The following is a 19,348-nucleotide window of genomic DNA, read 5'->3' as shown; positions in this document are numbered from 1 at the left end:
GGGTGCTGTGGGTGTGCCTGGCTGCTGCATGGTGGAGGGGCAGCAAGCGAAGGGGTGCCCAGCAGGAATCACTGGGCACCAGGCAGAAACTTGGCTGGAGGCAGGACTGAGACCTCAGGGTCTGTGCCCAGGGCAGCAGCAGGGTGGACAGAGCCAGGAGGTACAGACGGGATGGCTGTGAGGAGCACCCCGTGAGGAGCCCTCAGGGCGGGGCAGCCGCAGGAAGCTGACCTCAGACTGGCAGAGGGACTGGCATCCTTCCTGTGTGTGGGTGAGGAGGCCACAGTTCCCATCACTGGGCTCAGACAGGTCTGACCATAGTCTTTAATGGGCAGGCAGGTGCCCGAGGCAGCCTCCAGTATGAGGCAGGGCAGGCACTGCCCAGAGGTCCTCTGGGTGGGGAGGGCATGCTTGGTAATTCCCACCAGCTGGAGCCAGGGCTGAGGTGTGCAGGGAGCCTGGCCCTCATGGCCACCCTGGGTGCTTCGAGGATGAGGGCAGAGCTGGCTTCACTGGGGCACAGGGCTGGGGGCAGCCTCCAGTCTTGCCCTGCTGGGCCTTTCGGCTCCAGTTGAGGAGGGGCCGGGGGCTGGCCCACGTGGATGCCGGGGTCTTGCAACCATGCTCCCTCTGGCTCCTTAGAAGCCCCATGGGGCCCAGCAGGATGGGCCGGCGGTCCCCCTGCAGCAGGGACAGAGACAGACTGTGGTCAGCCACTGCTGCCTGTCCCCACCTGCAGCCAGCCTGGGAGAGGCGAGAACCACCTGGGAGGGGCTGGCACGTCGGGGGCTTGTTTAGGGGCTCCCATCAGGGTGGCCACATAGCAGGGGCCCCATACGTTTCACCCAACCCTGGGTCAGTCATGCTGGGTACATGGAACCTCTGGGATGGAGCGCCTGGCCCAGAAGCCTCCAGTCTGAGGATACAGAGGCCCAGTGAGGGGTGGGCTGCAGCATCCTTGGGGTCAGGGCAGAAGCCGCCAGATGGAGGCCACAGCACAGGTGGCCCCTGCCTAGGAGGCGGCCCAGGGAGGGTTACCTGCAGCCCCACCTCCCCTTCCCAATGCTGCTCAAGCATCCAAGGCAGGCCCAGGGCCAGGGTGGGGACAGCAGGCTGGGGACTGCCCCTCTGGGGCCCCAGGGGCTCACCAAGCTGGGCAGCCTAGAGCTGGGCAGCAGCGACACCACCTGCAGGCTGGCGCCCGCCTCTCCTGCAGCCTTCAGCTCTGTCACCACCTCCGCGTGTCTCCACCACCTGCATGGCTGCCCGTTCACTGACACAATGTAGTCGCCCTCCTTCAGGCCAGCCGCCTGTGGGGAGACTCGGACGGTGAGGTGGGGACAGGACGCTGTGGCTGGCACCAGGGACTCAGCCTCAGGGGGCTGGCGGGCCCTTACCGCGGCCTGGCTCCCTGGAATGACGGCAGCGATGAGGACAGGTGAGTCTCCCCGAAGCGTGAGGCCGAAGCCGCCCTCTCCTCGGGTCAGGTGGACGGGCCCCACCAGCCGCCACCGGTTCTTGGCTGAGAACACAGACAGGGGCCCCTGGCGGGGGCTCAGAGGTCAGAGGCCCAGCTGGGCCACACACTGAGGAGACCCCGCCTGACCAGCACATCCATCCAACCTGTGCACCGAGGGACACCGTGGGGTTCCACAAGGCGGGTGGGGAGGGCTGGACCGCCATCGACGGCCTGTCTGAGGCCACGTGCTGCTCAGAGCCACATAGCCCAAGCTGCCCGTGCTGGGGGATGCCTGGGGATGGGTGTGCTCACCAGCCGATGGAAGATGTCAGGCCCCTTCCCCTGGGACAGGCGTGGCATCCTGGCCTCTGGCTTCTGGTGGGTCTTAGCTGAGAAGGTAGAAGAGCAGAGCTAAGCTGGAAGCCTGTGGAGACCTGCCCTGGGGATTTTCCAGGGCGCAGGGCATGACCCTGAGCGCACACAAGCCCCGCCTCTGACCTCCAGGCCTGGCCTCTCTGCAATGGTGGGAGGAGCTGCCCCAGGTGTGCCCTGAACACACGGCCCCCATCTGCCCCAAGTGGCTCCCCAAATCCCTCCCTGAAGTCCCAGCCATGCCTGTCCTGGGTCTGTGGGCTTCCCCTCAGGGTAGGAGGCCAGTGCAGGGAGGGAGGTGCTGAGGAGCGTGGTCATCCCCCAGGCCCCTGAAGGGCCCGGCAGCTCTGTGGGCCCCTGCGATGGAGGCCTGGAAAGTGCTACTGCTGTTCAATTCATCGTGGTGACTGCACCTTTAATGCGTTAATTCATTGTGGTGACTGCACCTTTAACGCAATCAGCCTCCCTTTCTCCAGGACGAAGGCCCCCACCCTGGCTGGGGATGCAGCCACCCAGACAGGCCCTGGCTGCTCACGCCGGATGTCGGGGGCCTCAGCAGCCTCACAGAAGTCATCCTCACGGTCGAGCTCCGCGTACTTGGCGAGCGAGCACTGCAGCGTCTGGGAGACCACAGCCCGCAGCAGGTCCACCTCGCGCAGGACGCGGCACAGGGCGTGCAGCCGCAGCGCCTCCTCCTGCCCCAGGATGGCGCGCTTCAGGTGTGCCTTGCCTGCACGCGGGGCACTGGGATGTCACACACCATGTGGGCCCGTGGGCCCTGGGATGCGGCAGAAGGAGTGGGCAACGCCAGGGCTGCGGGGCTCATCACAGCCACTTTCGTTGGGGGCGCGCACCACAGGGGTGAGGAGCTGGCTGTGCAGGGGGGCTCTGCCACGTGCAAAGCAGGGGCCACAGACGAGCTGCTCCTAGCGGTCTCCCAACTGCTAAGAGGCTGCCCCGCACTCCTGCGGCCCCCGCACTGGGCCGGCACCCATCAGGCACAGGCCATCCAGGGATAGGTAGGTGGCCCAACTCGTCAGCATGGGGACAGCAGGTGGCAAACAGCGTGAGGGTGGTGGGGGACACCCTGCCACTGTTGGTGACCACCTGAGCCCCAGGGCACTCCATCCACGGGCGCCTTACCAAGCTGCCTGCGCTCCTCCAGCTCCTGCGGCAGCACAGGGCCTCGGGGCTTAGAGGAGGTGGGGGGCTGCAGGAAGACCTGCTCGTGCATGGGGAGCTCTCCCTCGGTCGCTGCTGGGGGACAGAGAGGCCATGAGCCCTGAGCGGGGAGGTCTTTGCAGTACCATGGGCAAGTGCGGTGGGCACTCACGGGAGCTGTCGCAGAGGGCCATGGCTACGTGGTAGTGGGCCAGGGAGCGGAAGTATTCGGCCTTGACATGCACCAGGGCAGTCCAGGAGACAGGCACGTAGTCGTGGACGGGTGGCTGGGCCATGGTCCGGTGCACTAGCCTGTACTCGGCTGCCACCTGCCGGTGGACGTGGCAGGCACGCGAGGGCCTCCCGCTCTCCGGGTGGTGCCTGCTTCTCCCTACCCAGCCTCCACCTGCTCCGACCACCATCCCAGCAGCCTCCCTGGCACCTCAGTTCCTGCTGCTTCATGCCATCCCCTGGAGGCAGAGGCTTGGGCCCCCAGGTTCCTGACCAGCCCCCCCAGGGAGCAGGACAACAGCTGGCTCGGGGCTGACACACAAGGAAGGAGGTGGGAGAGCTCCCGCATGCCTGAACCTGGGCTCTGACCCCAGCTTGGCCTCACCCCCTGCACCCTGACACAGGTGCCTGAGCTCACCTGGGCGGCCTCCTGCGCCAGGCGCAGCTGGGCCAGGCAGTCTCGGGGGGCCATGGAGGCAGGTGGTGAGAGGCCCTCAAACACACATTCCTGGGCCTGGGCCATCATTAGCTGCTCCAGTGCGCAGAGGGACGCAGCACTCATGTCTGGGCTTGGCGCATGGGAGAAGTTCTCCCTCAGGAGGCTGAAGGCCCCTACGGAGGGAGGGGTGCTCACACAGGCAGGGCCCTGCACCTGCCCATCTCTGCCTCATGCAGCACTCAGGGCGGCCAGCTAGGGATGCTCCTGGGACACGTATGGGCCTGATGTGCTCACTCCTCCTACCCGAGGGACTGATGTCCTAACCACTCCCCAGCTCCTGCCCTGCAGAAGGGGCTCTGCAACACCCTGGCACCGCACCCTGCCCCACCGTGGCCCAGGCCATCCTCACCAGCGGCCCTCTGGAAGGCCTCCATAGCGCGGCGGGCACCCTCGGCGCAGGAGCGGTCCTGGCGCGCCCCAATCTGCGTGTGGAGGGCGCCGATGTTGAAGAGAACGCTGCCCTTCTCGAAGGCCAGGGCGCGCTGCTGGGCCGGGACCCCAGTAAGCGAGTCGTACCTGCAGTGTTGGGTCAGGCTGGGCGGAGTTCCCGCGGTTCCCGCAGCCGGGCCTCCCCTCCCCAGGGTGCCCCCGCCCGCAGAGCCCCTACCAGTGGAAAAAGAGCCCGAGGCTGCTGGCAGGGGTGAGGAAGCGCGCATCCAGGAAGCACAGCTGGTTGTAATAGGCTGTCAGCAGCTCCAGGCCCAACTCGTTCCGGCTGGGGGTCCGCATGGCCTGCAGGGCAGGAGCCGCTGGGCCCCACCGCCCTGGCCCACCCCACTCACACACACTGCCCTGGGAAGTCCCGTGGGCACCAGCACCATGGGGGGCGGGGAGGCAAAGCCAGTGGGGCCCTGGGCAGCCGCGACTCCCAAAGGCCAGCAGCGTGCGGCACCGGGGCCACCTGGGAGCCCCTCCACGCCCCCTGGCTGGGTCTGCACACACAGGGTCCCTGGTGCGCCCGTCTCCCCACGTCCTTGAGATGTCCACACTGAGCTCCTCTGTCTATTCCCGACTTAAGCTTCAGCCTCTGCATGTGTCTCCCGGGGCTGCAGGAGGGTGGGCGGGCAGGGGAACCACACACCTGCCGCAGGGCCTCCAGCTCCCTGATTTCTGCCTCATAGGAGGCGCCGTCCTCTCCAAAGTGCACTGAGATCAGCTCCTGATGGGGGGCAGGTGTTGGCATCCACAGTGTCCCTGTGCCTGGCCTCCTTCCCTGAGGTCTCCCAACCCACCTTGGGGAAAGGTTCATGGTGGAGGGAGGGTCTGTGCCGCAGAGTAGGCTGGCTGCCATGCAGCGTGGGGGCCCTGGGCCCCTCAGTGGAAGCCCCAGAGAAGGGCTGGGGGCCAATGTGTACGGACGGGCCTGGTGGGGTGATGCGGGTCGGAGCCCTTCTAGCCCTGGGGTTTCCCCACTCCATCACAGAAGTGGGGCCTGGAGACTCAGTGCTACTTTTATGTGCGTTTCCTTATTCATCCCCGTGGCCGGGAGGCAGGTGCCATCTGCCACTCAGTGACTCGGACACGGAACACAGTCAGTGGCTCCCGCGGGGCCCTGCCAGGCAGTGCCAGTCTGCTCTAGCTCTCTCCAGGACCCTTGTGAGCCAGTGCTGGGTGTGTGGCCCCAAGCCAGTGGTGCCCTCCTGAATGCAGCAGAGGCTGGGTCCCTGTGGCCATTTCTGCCAGGTCCCTTGTGTCCCTTTTAGCCGTCCCTCCCTCTGGGCCTCAGTTTCCCTATCTGTTCAACCAGACGGCTGGACCAGAAAGCCTCCAAGACCCCCTTGGTCCCAGGGCAGGGCCGTGTATCTCAGAGCTCGGAGGCCAGTACCTACCTTCAGCGGTGTAGACCAGTCCAGCTCCTTGGTCTCCTTCAGGCCCAGGGGGATCATGGGGACAGTGACAGCTTCGCTATAACCAGAAGCATCGACTTCAGACTGTAAGGCCAAACCCTGCTGCCCACGGCAGCCCGGGGTCCACTCCTAGGGCTCTGTGGCACAGGGTGCCTCCCTCCCTCGTGGGTGTACATGTGCGCCTGTGTCCTGGGGGGCATCCTTGCACCTGTGCACCACCCCCCACTGTCCTAAACCGCTCCAGAAGCAAACACACACACACAGAGACACACACATGCGCACACACACACACACAAACACATGCGTGCATACACATGCACAGACACACATGCACACACGTGTGCACACACACACACACGCACACACGTGCACACATGCACACACACGCACACACATGCACACACATACACACACGCAGACATACACACAGACACACGTGCACACACACACATGCAGGCACACACACACAGACACGCCCAATACATGCAGACATGCACACACAGATGCACACACACGCACACACACAGACATGCACACGCACGCACAGACATGTGCACACACAGACACATGCACACACACAGATGCACACACAGACACATGCAGAGACACACACAGACACACGCGCACACAGACACATGCATACACACACATGCACACATAGACACACACACGCGCACACAGACACACATGCACACAAATACGCAAACACACAGAGACACACATACGTGCACACACATGCACACACACGCACTCACACACACATGCATACACGCACACACATACACACATGTGCTGTCCCGGCCCCCATCCGCACCTCCCATGCCGGCCAGGGTCCACGCCACCGCTGAGCTCCTCCAGCTCCTCCTTCAGCAGCTGCAGGTTGGAGTTGACGTAGCTCAGCTCCAGGGCGACCGTCTCTCTCACCTGGTTGTTGCTGGTGGCTCTGAGGGAGGCCGTGGCAGTTGAAAGCCCAGCCCCAAGGCAGAGCCCAAGGCCCCGTGCTCACTGCAGCCCTCCTGCCAGCTGACCTGTCAGAGCTCCAAGCCCACCCTGCAGAGGACGTCGCTGACGGGGTCTGCCCCCCATGGGGGGGGGCAGGGGCAGCAGTGGGATCCGGAGGCTCACAGGTGATGCCCCCTACAGTTCATCACCCCTGACCCCAGCACCTGCATGTTCTGATTCTGGCCTGGGGGCACCTCCCTCAGCACCACGGCTTTCTTTGGGGCTCATACAGCCCTCGACAGCACTCAAACATCACTCCTTGGATGGTGGGTGAGAGCCACACCCCCCTCTGTGCCTGCATCAGGGCCTGGCAAAGGGACCAGAGGTCCCCAGGGAAGGCCAGGATGGGGGCAGGGAGGTAGCAGGTGCTAAGGGGACCGAGGGGCACTCACAAGCACATGTGCGGCTCACAGGCGGCGTGCTATAAGGAAGAGACAGCCCAGGTCTTCCACCCCTCTCCCACGTCCCCAACCTTGGGACGCGCCGTCACCTGCCACAGCTCAGCCTCAACCATGCCTCTTCTGAGAAGCTCCCACGTGCACTGTTGGGGCTTCCCAAGCTGCACAGTCGGCAGGGACACTGGTTTCCTGGCACCTCCGGCCCAGCACAGAGGCCCATGGGGGCAGGTCTGTGAGGGTCATAGCTGAGCATCACGTGTACTGTGTGCCCATCAGGACCCAGCTGCTCATGCACCTGTCTCTCTGACCCGGCCATGGGGCAGACATCTGCCTGGGTGGCTGTCCTGTCCCCCTCACCCAGGTGGGCCCTGCTCCCGGGGCCGGGCGGCCTCAAGCACTCACCTGTAGAGGTTCTCAGCGCCCGTCCGCATCTGCAGCTCCTTGTCAATCTGCTGGTGAATCTGGGCCCTGCGGCTCTGCAGCTGGCCGCACTGGATCTGCGTCAGGGAGTCATAGCCCTGCAGGGAGGCCACAGGCGATCACAGCCCGACCCCGTGGAGCCCATACCAGGCTGTTACTCACAGCCACTAAGAGGAGTGCATCCTGCCCATGGGTAACGGGGTGGTCACCATGGGCTGGGGCTGGAGCTGGCCTCACAGGGAGGAGCTGGACAGAACTAGTGTGAACACGGGCCTGGCTAGAGCAGGACAGGAGGCAGTCAGTGCAGAAGGACATGGTCGGGGGGGGGGAACGCTGCTGACTCGTGATGGGGGTCGGTGGGGAGGCTGGCACCTGCCAAGGACACCAGGAGCCAGGGTCTCACCAGGCAGCCTGGACAACTAGGGGCTCCAGGAGCCCTGCAGGAGGCAGCCCACTGCTCCTCACAGCCTTCCTGCTGCACTTCTGGATTTCATTCTGGATCCCCCCCTCGCCCCTCCCAATTTTTTTTCCATCCAACTCACCCACGCCTCCCAATCATTCCCGCGTGGGTTTAGGCGTGGGCTCAAAGGACAGGGTCCCCGAGGCTCTGGGGGCGGCCACTGGCCCCCGATGGTTGGTGCAGAGGCTGCGGTCTGACTTTGGGAATGGTTCTCGAAGTGAACGCACACCTGTGCACTCCGTATCCACAGAGAAATGACTCTGAGCCTTGCACCCACAGACTGCACCCCCGCGGCCCTGCCCAGCACCAGCCATGGCGAAAGAGTGGGGCATGCCCGGCAGGGCCCCTTCTGGACTTCAATGACTCCTGTGTCTTCAGTGGTGCGAATGTGCTGGAGCTTAAATTTCACTCCAGGGCGATCCAGTTTCATGCCTCAGCCCACCCCACCCTTGTGGTGTTGGGGTCCTGCCTGCGTGATCCTCACGTGTCCCTCCCTCTCACCATGGCCCCCCGCACCCCCCTTCCCCATGGCCGCGTGGGAATGCCTGCGTCTCCACGCCAACAAGATTCTTTGCAGCTACCTGTGGCTGTCCCCTGGGCTGGCTTGCCTCTCCAGCACCCACTCCTTCCACGCTTTGAGACCCACAACGCCGCTCAGGGCTCGCTGCTAAGGGACACTGACTCCCACCTAGCCCTGGGGCGAGCCTGGTCTGTGTCAGGTGTGGCCATCCTGGCCATTTCTGCCAGTCAGCAGCAAGACAAGGCCTCTGGTGGCTCCTGGGACTGCTTCCCGCCCTTGTCGGGAGACAGGACCTCTTCTTCCCCAGGACCTTGTCGCGTCTGAAGGTGAATCTTGCCACCATGAAACTGACCTACCACTGCACGAAGCTGCAGACTCATGGGGCCAACACGCACATGCACTGGGTCTTCCCTTTGTGGACCTGACACCCTCTCCACGCACACACGTCTCTCAGGCCTTCCTGTCTTCCCCGTAAAGAGCTCGCACGTGTTTTCCGGGGTTTTCTCCTAGATATCTGGAGAGAGTTCTTTTTGCTAATGTGAACGAGATCTTTGCATTTTAATTAGTTTATTCCCATTATACAGGAATGATTTGATTTCCTAGATAGAAGCCCTGCTCGTCTGGCCCCCCAAGCTCACAGCAGCCAGCTGAGCAGGTGACCGTCTATTATGGGTGAACTGTGTCCCCACAAAAGACAGGTTCAAGTCCTAACTCCCAGTACCTGTGAGTGCAATTTTTCTAGAAATAGGGTCTTTGCAGATATAATGAGTTAAGATGAGGCTACCGTGGAGTAGTGGGTCCTTAATCACAGTGACAAGGGTCCTTACACGAGGTGGGAAATTTGAACACAGCCACATGGAGGTGGCCATGGGAAGGCAGAGACAGAGACTGGAGGATGGCGCACCGTCCCCTGGAACCCACACCATCCCCAAACCCCCACACCGTCCTCTGGAACCCACGCCATCCCCCAAACCCCCACACCATCCCCTGGAACCCACACCATCCCCCAAACCCCCACACCATCCTCTGGAACCCAAACCATCCCCCAAACCCCCACCCCATCCCCTGGAACCCCCGCCATCCCCCAAACCCCCACACAGTCCCCTGGAACCCACACCACCCCTCAAACCCCACCCCATCCCCTGGAACCCATGCCGTCCCCAAACCCCTGCACCATTCCCCGGACACCTATGCCATCCCCCAAACCCCTGCGCCATCTGCTGGACACCTGCACCATCCCCCAGACACCTGTGCCATCCCCCAAATCCCTGCACCATCCCCCAGACACCTGTGCCATCCCCCAAACCCCTGCGCTGTCTGCTGGACACCCATGCCATCCCCTGGACACTGCGCCGTCCCATGGACACCCACACCGGCAGCCTCCTACTGAATGCTGGGGTGAGGGAGCCTGACGGAGGTCCCTGAAGTGAAGATGAGCCGGCGCTTAGGGGCTGGGGGGAGGGACACAGGCGCTGAGAGGAGGGTGTGCTGGCCCAGGACCCTGGCCTCCCCCAGCCCAGTCCTGCCCCCGTGGACAACACCCAGCAGCGGACAGGCCGATGTGCACTTGGGAACCCTCACCCTGCTCCCGTTTCCCACTCCTGCCTCCTCCAGAAAAGAAATTCCCTCCAGAGCTGCTTCAGGGGCTTGGGCTGGAGAGGCCCACAGGTGGGAGAGAGGCACGGGCGCCTCAGATCTGAGAAGCTCCCCGAACCTGAGGCCCGCCCACCCCCGCCTCCCATCCCTACCTTTCCCACCGGCGCTACCACCTCGAGGGCCTCTGCCCAGTACCTAGGAGACCCCCGTGCCACCCATCGCAGCTACACCCCCTCCCTGCAAAGGCCCCGCTGCAAGGCTCCAGCGGCTTTAAGGGCTCTGGCTGTGCAACAGGCATCAGACACCCAGCCAGGTCCCTGCTCCCCTCCTGGCCCCAGGAGAGCTGCGGGGAGCCTGGCCCCTTGGACCCCCACAGGCTCCTGCTGTGACCCTGGTCCATTCCTCGGCCTCCCTACCCGCAGTGCTCCCTGCAGGCCAAGTGACTTCCCGGCCTACACGTGGATGAGCAGACCCGAGCCGGACCTCTGAGGCTGGGTCGACCTTGGAAGTGGGCAGCCCATGCCCCACTTTCCACACTGGGCTGAAGGTTGTGCCCAGTGGAAGGGGTGTGGACACAGGCGTTCAGCCCCCTGCTCCTGTTACAACCTCCCCACCCCCACCTCCACGGTGCTCTGACATCCCACTGTGGCCATTTCTGCCTTGCATTAGGAAAGGGCAGAGAGGCTGTGGTCTGTGGGGGTCCCGAGAGGCAGCCACACATGAAGGGCCTGGCCATGCCTCGATGGAGAGGGACGAAGAACAGAGAAACAGCCCCCCAACCCTGACAGTGGGGCTCCTCTGCCCAGGAGGAAACAGTGTGGCCGTGGCCAGAATGGGGTTGACCTGGGGACTGGCATAAGGCGGAGATAGTTATCCCAGCCCAGGTCTGGGAAGAGCAAAACATCAGAGCAGGGCCAGACCTCCATCCTCCCCCAGGGTCCCCTGGCCCTGGGCCAGGCAGTCCCCAGGGAGAGGCCACCCACCTGGAGCAAACCAGCTTCTTCCCCTCACAGCCCTGGCCCTGGGCACCCTGTATGCTGATACCCACCCATCTCAGGTATGCCTCTCCTCTGCCCCCACTGAAGTCTCACCTGAATGCAAGAACTGGAAGCCCCAAGAGGGTGGAAGCCCAGCACCTGCCCGACCCACCATCTCTGCCCCCCACTGATGAGGGAACAGAATTCAATGGGCATTGCTGCACAGGGGTCTCCTGGGACACAGGGCTATAAGCAGCACGCACGCCAGAGGAATCATAGACTGGCCACTCACACCAGGGACCCCCACTTTCTCTGATGCTCCCTGGGGCACCCAGGCACTGGTGGTTCCTCAGCACCCCTCTTCCGGAGCCCAATCTACCTGGGCAGGGGCCTGGGAATCTGTAACCAGCACCCACAGGCTGCTCCTGTCCAGCCAGGCTGGGGAACCTCAGGCTGACCCACTTGGCATGCTGGAGACCAGGTGAGGGGGGCACAGCTACCCTGCCCACCTGCGCTCCAACGCTCTCCCTCCGCAGCCTGCTCCCCCTTCTCCCACTGGCCTCCCCAGGAAACCATAGAACCTGCATACAGCCAGGCTGTATTACCTGTGGTCCTCCCCCGGGAGCTCCTGCAGCCCCTGCAGGAGGGACGGGAGCTGGGTTGGCTGCCCTGGGCCGTGCCAGGCTTCTCCCCTTCCCAGCTTGGCAGCCTTGGCCACTTATCCTGTTCCTCAGACGGGCTGAGGCCCAGGGCTTGGGAGGCACCAATGGCAGGACTCCAGCTGCGGCGCTGGCCCTGGCACCAGGTAAGCGCTTGCTGGAAGCCCGCTCTCATCACGCCTGGGGCAAATACAAGTCACCCAGACCTGTCCACAGGGCCTCAGGCCCAGGCGTGGCCTCTAAGTGGACGAACGACCGACCCCTGACCCACTGAACTCTGAGCTTTAGGGCCAGTTTGGGGGCCAGCCTGATGGGGGTGGAATAGGCCTCACTGTAGCCCGGCAGCAGGCATCGAGGAAGACTTTCCAGATGGCAGGACAGCCTGAGTGGTGCGTGTGTGACACAGGGCCTGCCTCCGCCCCACTGCCACCTCCCACGGGCCCCTCCCCAGTACCCTGACTGTGGGGTCATTTCTGGACGCTGCGAGAGATGAGGCAGCCTGGAAACAGCTTCTCCCCGACTTTCCAAGGTGGCAGCCCAGGGAGGGCCAGGACAGGGAGCCCAGGCACAGCCCCCAGCCTGAAAAGCGTCAGCTCCGGAGCCCTCTGGGACATCTTGTTTGTACAGCCTCCCAAACATTCCACCCAAAACAACATGTGCCGTCCCAGGCCACCTGCAGGCATGGCCGCCCTGACAGAGCGAGTTCACAGGGGGCAGACACTGGCTGCCTCTCTCCCTCCAGTGCCCAGGAGGTGCTGCAGCCTCTGGCACACCTCGGGGTGGGCAAGAAGGGAGTCCTTGAGGGCTATGGTCAGCATCACCAGCCCAGTGACCTGAAGCCAAGCCCTGGCTGATAGCACCGCCTCCTCCTCTAGGAGACCTAATCCCAAACACCAAAGCTGAGTAGAACCAGCCCAGGGACGACGCAGTCCGACGTCCCAGAGGGGAGGAGGGCCGTGCCCTATCAAAGGCTCACCCGGGGCGAGGAGCAGGAGCAGCCCCCGGCTGAAAGCCTGTGGCGGGCGTGGGCGCCCAGGGCCTGGCAGGAGGACTGGGGCAGCCTCGAGCTGGTCCGCAGGGAACAAGTAGGCTCTGGGCTGCAGAGCAAGGCCCACAGACGTCCCCTCCTTCCTGGGCACAGACTCAGCAGGTCTCCATAGCCCTGCCCACCCCTCCCACTTGCCCAGTCAGCACCCCGGGTTAGGGACTTCAGAAGGGAAGGAGGTTTGGGAAGTGAGGAGAGGCCAGCCGGGAAGACCTCTCTCGGTTTCCCATACCCAGGAGGCTTCGCTGCCCGCTGCTACCAGTGCACCCAATGGGCACGCAGTTCCTGAGCGGGTGCAGAGGGAGGACTGAACTAGGGAAGGAGGCCGTACAGGTGCCGGAAAGGAACACGATGGCGGGTGTGGGGAGGGCGCTCACAGAGCCCAGCCCTACACCCGCCCGGAAGGGGGCCACGAGGAGAGCGTCCCCCCGACCCGCTTCAGCGGTGAGGATGATCCAGATTTTGGCTCCCCGCATTTCCCGGCTCACATGAGTGGCCTGAAAGCACCTCCACCGAGCTCAGAGGAGGAGGGACGCAGGCTCTGGCCTCAGTTTCTCTGCCTGCGTCCAGGCCGAATGAGACGTACGAGGGGGGCGCCCGGAACGCGCCTCAAGGCGGGGGCAGGAAAGGGCCGGGATTCCGGGCCCCTTCTCCCGCCGCCGCGCCAGTCCTGCGCACCTGCAGCCGCGGGCTCTCCTCGCCGGCGCCCGCGCCGTCCGGCCTCTCCTCCAAGATCATCGCCGCGCCCGCCGCGCTGGGGGTCCCTCGGGTTCAGCCAGCCCGCCGCTCGCGCAGCGCTCCGCAGCCGGGCCAGGGCCGCCCGCACCACCCGGGCCGCGGGCTCCTGAGTGCCCGCGCCGGTCCCCGACTGTCCCTCCTGGGTGGGGGCGGCCCCCCGGCGCGGCTGGGCGGGGCACGGGTCTGGCGTGTGAAGCAGGCCGTTGCCCAATAGGCGGCAATGCCGCTTCGACGGACAGCTATATCAGCCAACCAGAGTTCCAGGAAGGCGGGCTCTGGACGGCCAGCCCCGCCCACCGCGGGACGGTAACCCCTGGCAACCGCGGCAGGAACGCCCGCGGCTGGCAGGCAGGTAGTACTGCGCATGCGCCGCAGCGGCCGCTGAGCTTGCGGGAGAAGTTCGGGAAACGGAGAAAAAAACTATACGGAACGTCCCAAGCTGAGCGTCAGGGCGGACCTGGACTCGGCGCGCCTGGCTCTTCGGCTCCTTTTGCGGGGACTCCAGGAGTCTGCCCGCTCGCGCCGTTTCGTCCTGTCACCCCGGCAACGGGACCCTCTAAGAGGCTTGTTCCAAAAATGTTCACAATGGGGTTTTTAAAAACGGTTTTGTTAGGGACAAGTGCTTGTGTGAGTTCTCCGACAATGCCTGCTTTCTTCTCTCTGCCCGCGGAGCGGAGGCTCCAGGCCTGGCCCCAGTCCGAGGCGCCTCTGTCGGGGTCGTCCTGCTTCCAAAACCGGCCTCCAGAACCCGCCTCCTTCCAGAACCTCCGTCCAGAACCCACGTGCTTTCAGAACTACCTGTTTGTAGACCTTGTTTCCAGAACGAACCTGCTTTCCGAATCTTTTTACTTCCAGAGCTTGCTTCCTGGACTGACCTATTTTCAAAACCTACTTTCAGAACCAGCTTGCTTCCAGGACTACCTGCTTGGAGAACTGGCCTGCAGCCCCAGGACTGGACGCCTCGAGCCTGCACAGCTCCCTGCGGGGCTCACCCGACTGTGTGTGTCCTTCCGGGCCTTCCGTACTTCCCTAGGTGTCTGGTGACTCCGGAGCCCGCTCAGATTTCGTGTGGGTCTCGCCTCAGCTCAGAACACATCCTTTGAAGGGCAGGAAGACCAGGGCATAGGCGGTACCCACGGCTCCCGTTCATCAAGTTCCTCTGAAGCCCAGGCCTTGTCCACGTTCACTGCCCCACCACAGGCCCAGCGGAGCCTTGGAGCTGAGCTCTGGGATCACTCTGGTTCCTGTGCTCCCGGCTCCGCAGCAAGCACACGTAAGCCTGTCATCCCCAGATCTAAATCCTGAAGGCTAAGCTCCGTGGTCTGCCGCAGCCATCTGCAGCAGGCCCCTCCCAGCAACAGCCTTCTCATAAGGCCCCTGCCAGCCACGCCAAACCTCCTGGCCAGGGCCTGTCCTCCACTCCTGGCCTTTTGAGACAGGGTCTCACTCTGTTCCCCAGGCCGGAGTGCAGTGGTACCATCACAGCTCACTGCAGCCTCCACCTCCCGGGCTAATGTGATCCTCCCACCTCAGCCTTCTGAATAGCTGGGACTACAGGCTTGCACCACCACACCCAGCTAATTTTTGTATATTTTGTAGAGACAGGGATTCGCCACATTGCCCAGGCTGGTCTCAAACTTCTGGGCCCAAGCAATTCGTCTGCCTCAACCTCCCAAAAGTGCTGGGATTACAGGGATGAGCCACCACATCCGGCTTTTTTTTTTTCTTTCTCCTGGCCTTTTGGGGCCCTTGAAGTGTCTGCTCCCTGGGAGCCCTTCAGCTTGTTGTCCACCTGGTGGGTTCCCACCTGTCCTTCTCACTTCTGCCTGAATCACACAGGCTACATGAGACCTTCACCTGCCCCCTTCACCAGCAGCTGTGTGGTCCAAGTTTCCTCAAGGGCAGGGGCTCCTGGCCATCTTACCTGTGGGCCTGAGCATGGGCCGATGCTTCCAAAGCTCACACTGGGTGCACTTGTGTGGGGACTTCCATGTGAGTCATCTCCTTGCAGGCTGCCAAGGTCCTGTACAGCAGAGACCCAAACCCTCTTCGCAGTCTTCAGAGTCTGCTATGTGTACAGGAGGTATTGCCATGTCAGTGACCGTCAGCAAGCATGTGTGACTGTAATGGCATCCAGTTCTTACATATTTGTTTTGCAGGCTTCTTGGTTCAGCAGACAGAGGCCATTGGGAAGTTAAGAGCGGCTCTCAAACTTTGAGGGTCATAAGACTTCCCCTCCCTGCAGGGTGCTGTTTCCTGAAGGAAAATATTCAGTTATTATTTTATTTATTTATTTTTTGAGATTGAGTCTTGCTCTTGTCGCCCAGGCTGGAGTGTGTGTGTGTGTGTGTGTGTGTGTGTGTGCGTGCGTGTGTTGGAGGGGCTGGTGCTGCCTTTTTCTTTGCATGCTTCTGTATTACTGGATTTGGCACAGCAAGAATGTATCACTGCACTTAAAAAAATTTAGAGTTTCCTTTTAGTTTTTAAAAATTATTTTAGATTTGGAGGTACATGTGTGGGTTTGTTACATGTGTATTGTGCAGTTCTGAAGTTTAAAAATTTAGGGGGAAAAATGAGAGGATGGGAGGTGAGAAAGTAGAGGAGAATTTTGGTGTGACAAGCAGGGAAATGGACAGCGGCAGGAGGGGCACGGCAGTGAGCGCAGGGACCTTTTGCAGATGAGATGATAATTGCTGATGGGGCTGCTTTATGCTTGTTTTTTCTTTTGTAATTTATTAAAAAAAAAATTGAGACAGGGTTTCGCCCTGTTGCCCAGGCTGGTCTTGAACTGCTCCAGTGATCTGCCTGCCTTGGCCTCCCAAAGTGTTGGGATTATAGGTGTGAGCCACTGTGACTGGCCTTTTTTCTTTCTTGCTTTCTTTTTTTTTTTTTTTTTGAGACAGGGTCGCCCTCTGTTGCCCAGGCTGGAGTGCAGTGGTGTGATCATGGCTCACTTCACTGCACCCTTAACCTCCCAGGCTCAGGCAATCCTCCCACCTCGGTCTCCCAAGTAGCAGGGACTGCTTGCACGCGCCACCACATCCAGCTAATTTTTGTATTTTTTGTAGAGATGGGGTCTCGCTGTGTTGCCCAGGCTTGTCTCAAACTCTGGGCTCAAGCAATTGGCCCATCTTGGCCTCCCAAAGTGCTGGGATTACAGGTGGGAGCCACTGTGCCTGGCTTGCTTTATGCTTTTATGTGGACCAGTACTTTGCAAGTGTGAGCCTGGCAGGCTCTTGCTGCAACCAGGAACATGCAGATTTTCCAGATGGGCAGGAACCTGGGCTCCTTTCTGAGCCTCCACATGTCCTGGGTGAAGACCCCAAGGTCTGGAGAGACTGACTGACTCACCCAAGGCCCAATGGCTGTGAGCAGGAAGCCAGGAATCCTCACAGCGCCAGCTTCTTCCATGCATGCCAGCCCATCTGCAGAGCCCGGTCAAGCTCAGGGGAACGCCACCACTGAACCAGAGAGGCAGCCGGGAGGAGGGGGTCTAAATAGAGAAATCTGGAAAAAGCAGCTGATTCCAGAAATTTCCTGCTTGGCCTGAATTAGGCCATGCTGGGGACTGGCTGCCCCTTGCCCAGTGGGTGCTGAGGCATTCAGGCTTGTGGTCTTTTAGGTCAGCCCTAAAAGTTGATTTGATGCCGATCGCTGGTACTTACTTCAGCTTTCCTTCTGGTTGGAAGCCTTAATTAGTGGAGGTTGCTGACACTGTTTATGCACATCAGGTTTTTTTTTAGAATGTGGAGCGGAAGAGGTAGGCTTTGGAGGACTGGCTAAATCCAAAGAATTTAACTGGCCGTGTATTTTGGCCACTGTTGCGGCCTATTAAGATCTTGGAGTATGGGTTTGCACCTGTATTTAGAGGTGCACAAACCCACACAAATTCAAGGATAAAGAACATGCTGTCCCGCTGCATGCGAGCCACTCGTCTATGATGAATGGAATAACACGTACCACGGGGCGACCAGGAAGCCTTCATCAGTGGTGGTAATAGCCACCAATGCATCATCCATGTAGGCGTCACGAGGGACAGCTGGGGCAGAATCAACAGAACGTGAAAATGAATTGTTTGTAAATAACAATCAACAATTTTGTGTTCGTGAGAAAGCCATTCATCATTCAGAAACCACCTTTAGTAAAAGATGCACCTGGCTTCCCGGTGAGACGAGGCCATTAATCCCTCCCCAGTCACAGGGTCAGCTCGGGGCTGCCTAAAACCCCAGAGAACAGACACACATATTTATTCTTATTTGAAAATACGAGTCGTTAAAAAAAAAAAAAAGAGCCACTGAGAACATTAGCTTGCCGGGAGCGTGGTAGAAGGAGCCACGTGGGGAGAGAGAGCTCTTTAAAGCCCTCATCTTCTGGGTGCCCTGACAGGCCCTGGTGGTGGGCCCTCCGTAAGCAAGGAGCACCCAGCCTGCTCTGGGACCTTCCCGGGCTGTGTGTGCTCATGTCCCTCCCGGGTGCTGAGGTGCTGAGTGTGCTTGGGGAGGGAGGGAGACGCCCATGGTTGGCCTGCTGGCTTCTGGAGAACTGCACTTTTCTGGCAAATAAAAGGAAAAGGATATGGGGAAAGGGAACACATGATTGTCCTCGGAATGTGGCAGAATGGCCTGCTGTGGGCTTTCTTCTGGTTGCCAGTTTCATCTTTAGGATGGCACCTTGGTGAGGGTGCCCCAGGCACAGTGCGCTGGGTGTCTGCAGCGGGCACTTACCTGCACTGTTCCCGGCAGCTGGATGCACCTGTGGCGCGTTTTATACAACTGAAGCCACCCATGGCCTTCCATGGTCCAGCCTGGTGCAGAGCCCATCGCCATAGAGCAGTGAAACTGGAACGGGTGTGAGGGTTGCTGGTGGGTTCCACGGGGCGGTGAGAGGAAGAGGTGTACAGGACTCAGACACTATTTTGGCCTTGGCAGCTCAGAGATGGCTGGTGTGACCACCAGATGGGGACGGTTTGGGAGGAGGAGGTTTCCGTAGGCAGAGCCTTGGGTTCGGGATGCTGGGCTGGAGCTTCTGTCACACAGCTCAGGGGAAGGGTCCTGAAGGCTGCCGAGTCTCGAGCTCAGGGGCCAGGCTGGAGGCCAAGGTCCACACTGTAGATGTCTTTGCTATACAGTTGCTGGGGACAGAGTGCCAGGATAGTTCACGACAGTGGGCCCAAGGAGGAGGGCAGCAGAAACAGGGTCAGGTGGCCCCCAGGAGCCCAGGGAGGAACCAGTTCCAAGGGAAGCCAGTGACCAATATATGCGCCATCCTGCGCCATTGACAAGAAGACCAGGCAGCCAAGAGTGGAGGAGGCCGGTGGGGACCCTGTTGGAAGTGGTCTCAGGGGGCTTTGAGAGTGAGACCCTTTCTTTTTGAGACAGGCTGTCTCACTCTGTTGCCCAGGCTGGAGTGCAGTGGTGTGATCACAGCTCACTGCAGTCTTGAACTCCTGGGCTCACAATCCTCCTGCCTCAGCCTCCCAAGCAGGTGGGATTACAGGCCTGCGCCACCATGCCTGGCTCATTTTTGTATTTTTTGTAGAGACAGGGTCTCCCCATGTTGCCCAGGCTGGTCTCGAACTCCTGGGCTCAAGTGATCCGCCTGCCTCATCAAAGTGTTGAGATTACAGGCATGAGCCACTGCGACCAGCCAAAGAATGAGAGTGCTTTAATGGGGATTAAAGTGAGCCAGAAGAGCAGAAACGGCCATAGGGAGTGGGCACACCTGAATTCTGAGGACAGGTGCAGTACTGTTTGTGGGGCCAGGGGAGGGCTGATGGGTGGCTGGCCTTTAATAGGAGGTGTGAAGAGTTCAACCACCGTAACAGGAGAAAAGATAGAGGGGAGCAGAGATTTGGTGGGTGGGGGGCACAGGTGGGACAGATGCCGTGTTGGGAGTGTGGGGTACCTCTGTGGATTGTTCCCAGGTGTCAGTGACACAGGAAGCAAGGCCTCTGCCCAGAGTGGC

General features: G+C 61.3%; 1 protein-coding gene across 5 annotated transcripts; it reads right to left on the bottom strand.

Moving 5' to 3' along the window:
- Positions 1–296: 296 nt before the first annotated feature.
- RHPN1 (rhophilin Rho GTPase binding protein 1) lies at positions 297–13,549 on the bottom strand. Of its 5 annotated transcripts, none has more exons than XM_055287500.2 (15): positions 13,325–13,548; positions 7,372–7,487; positions 6,384–6,512; positions 5,552–5,627; positions 4,804–4,881; positions 4,330–4,454; positions 4,072–4,238; positions 3,642–3,835; positions 3,165–3,321; positions 2,975–3,088; positions 2,367–2,561; positions 1,772–1,848; positions 1,398–1,544; positions 1,149–1,310; positions 297–681 (listed from the first exon to the last, which is right to left on the bottom strand). In XM_055287500.2, exons 1-15 carry the CDS (start codon positions 13,382–13,384, stop codon positions 466–468), a joined length of 2,013 nt encoding a protein of 670 aa, XP_055143475.1. In that variant the 5' UTR covers positions 13,385–13,548; the 3' UTR covers positions 297–465. The 5 variants fall into 5 exon arrangements, with proteins under 5 accessions (XP_055143475.1, XP_055143476.1, XP_063499716.1 ...); XM_055287501.2 differs by having other exon boundaries at positions 2,975–3,085; XM_063643646.1 differs by lacking the exon at positions 13,325–13,548 and adding an exon at positions 8,722–8,966.
- Between the last annotated feature and the right edge of the window lie 5,799 nt (positions 13,550–19,348).

This window comes from Symphalangus syndactylus, chromosome 7 (assembly GCF_028878055.3).
Source record: "Symphalangus syndactylus isolate Jambi chromosome 7, NHGRI_mSymSyn1-v2.1_pri, whole genome shotgun sequence".
NCBI lineage: Eukaryota > Metazoa > Chordata > Mammalia > Primates > Hylobatidae > Symphalangus > Symphalangus syndactylus.
Note: the sequence above shows the minus strand (reverse complement) of the source record. Positions and strands in the feature narration are given on the sequence as shown.

Excerpts from the sequence above, each read along its gene's own strand:
- RHPN1 (XM_055287500.2), bottom strand. The coding sequence starts at position 13,384 with ATGATCTTGGAGGAGAGGCCGGACGGCGCGGGCGCCGGCGAGGAGAGC. Across the intron at positions 4,239-4,329 it reads CTCGGGCTCTTTTTCCACTG|GTACGACTCGCTTACTGGGG; the intron begins GTAGGGGCTCTG and ends CCAACACTGCAG. Across the intron at positions 1,545-1,771 it reads CTGACATCTTCCATCGGCTG|GGGCCCCTGTCTGTGTTCTC; the intron begins GTGAGCACACCC and ends AGCCCCCGCCAG.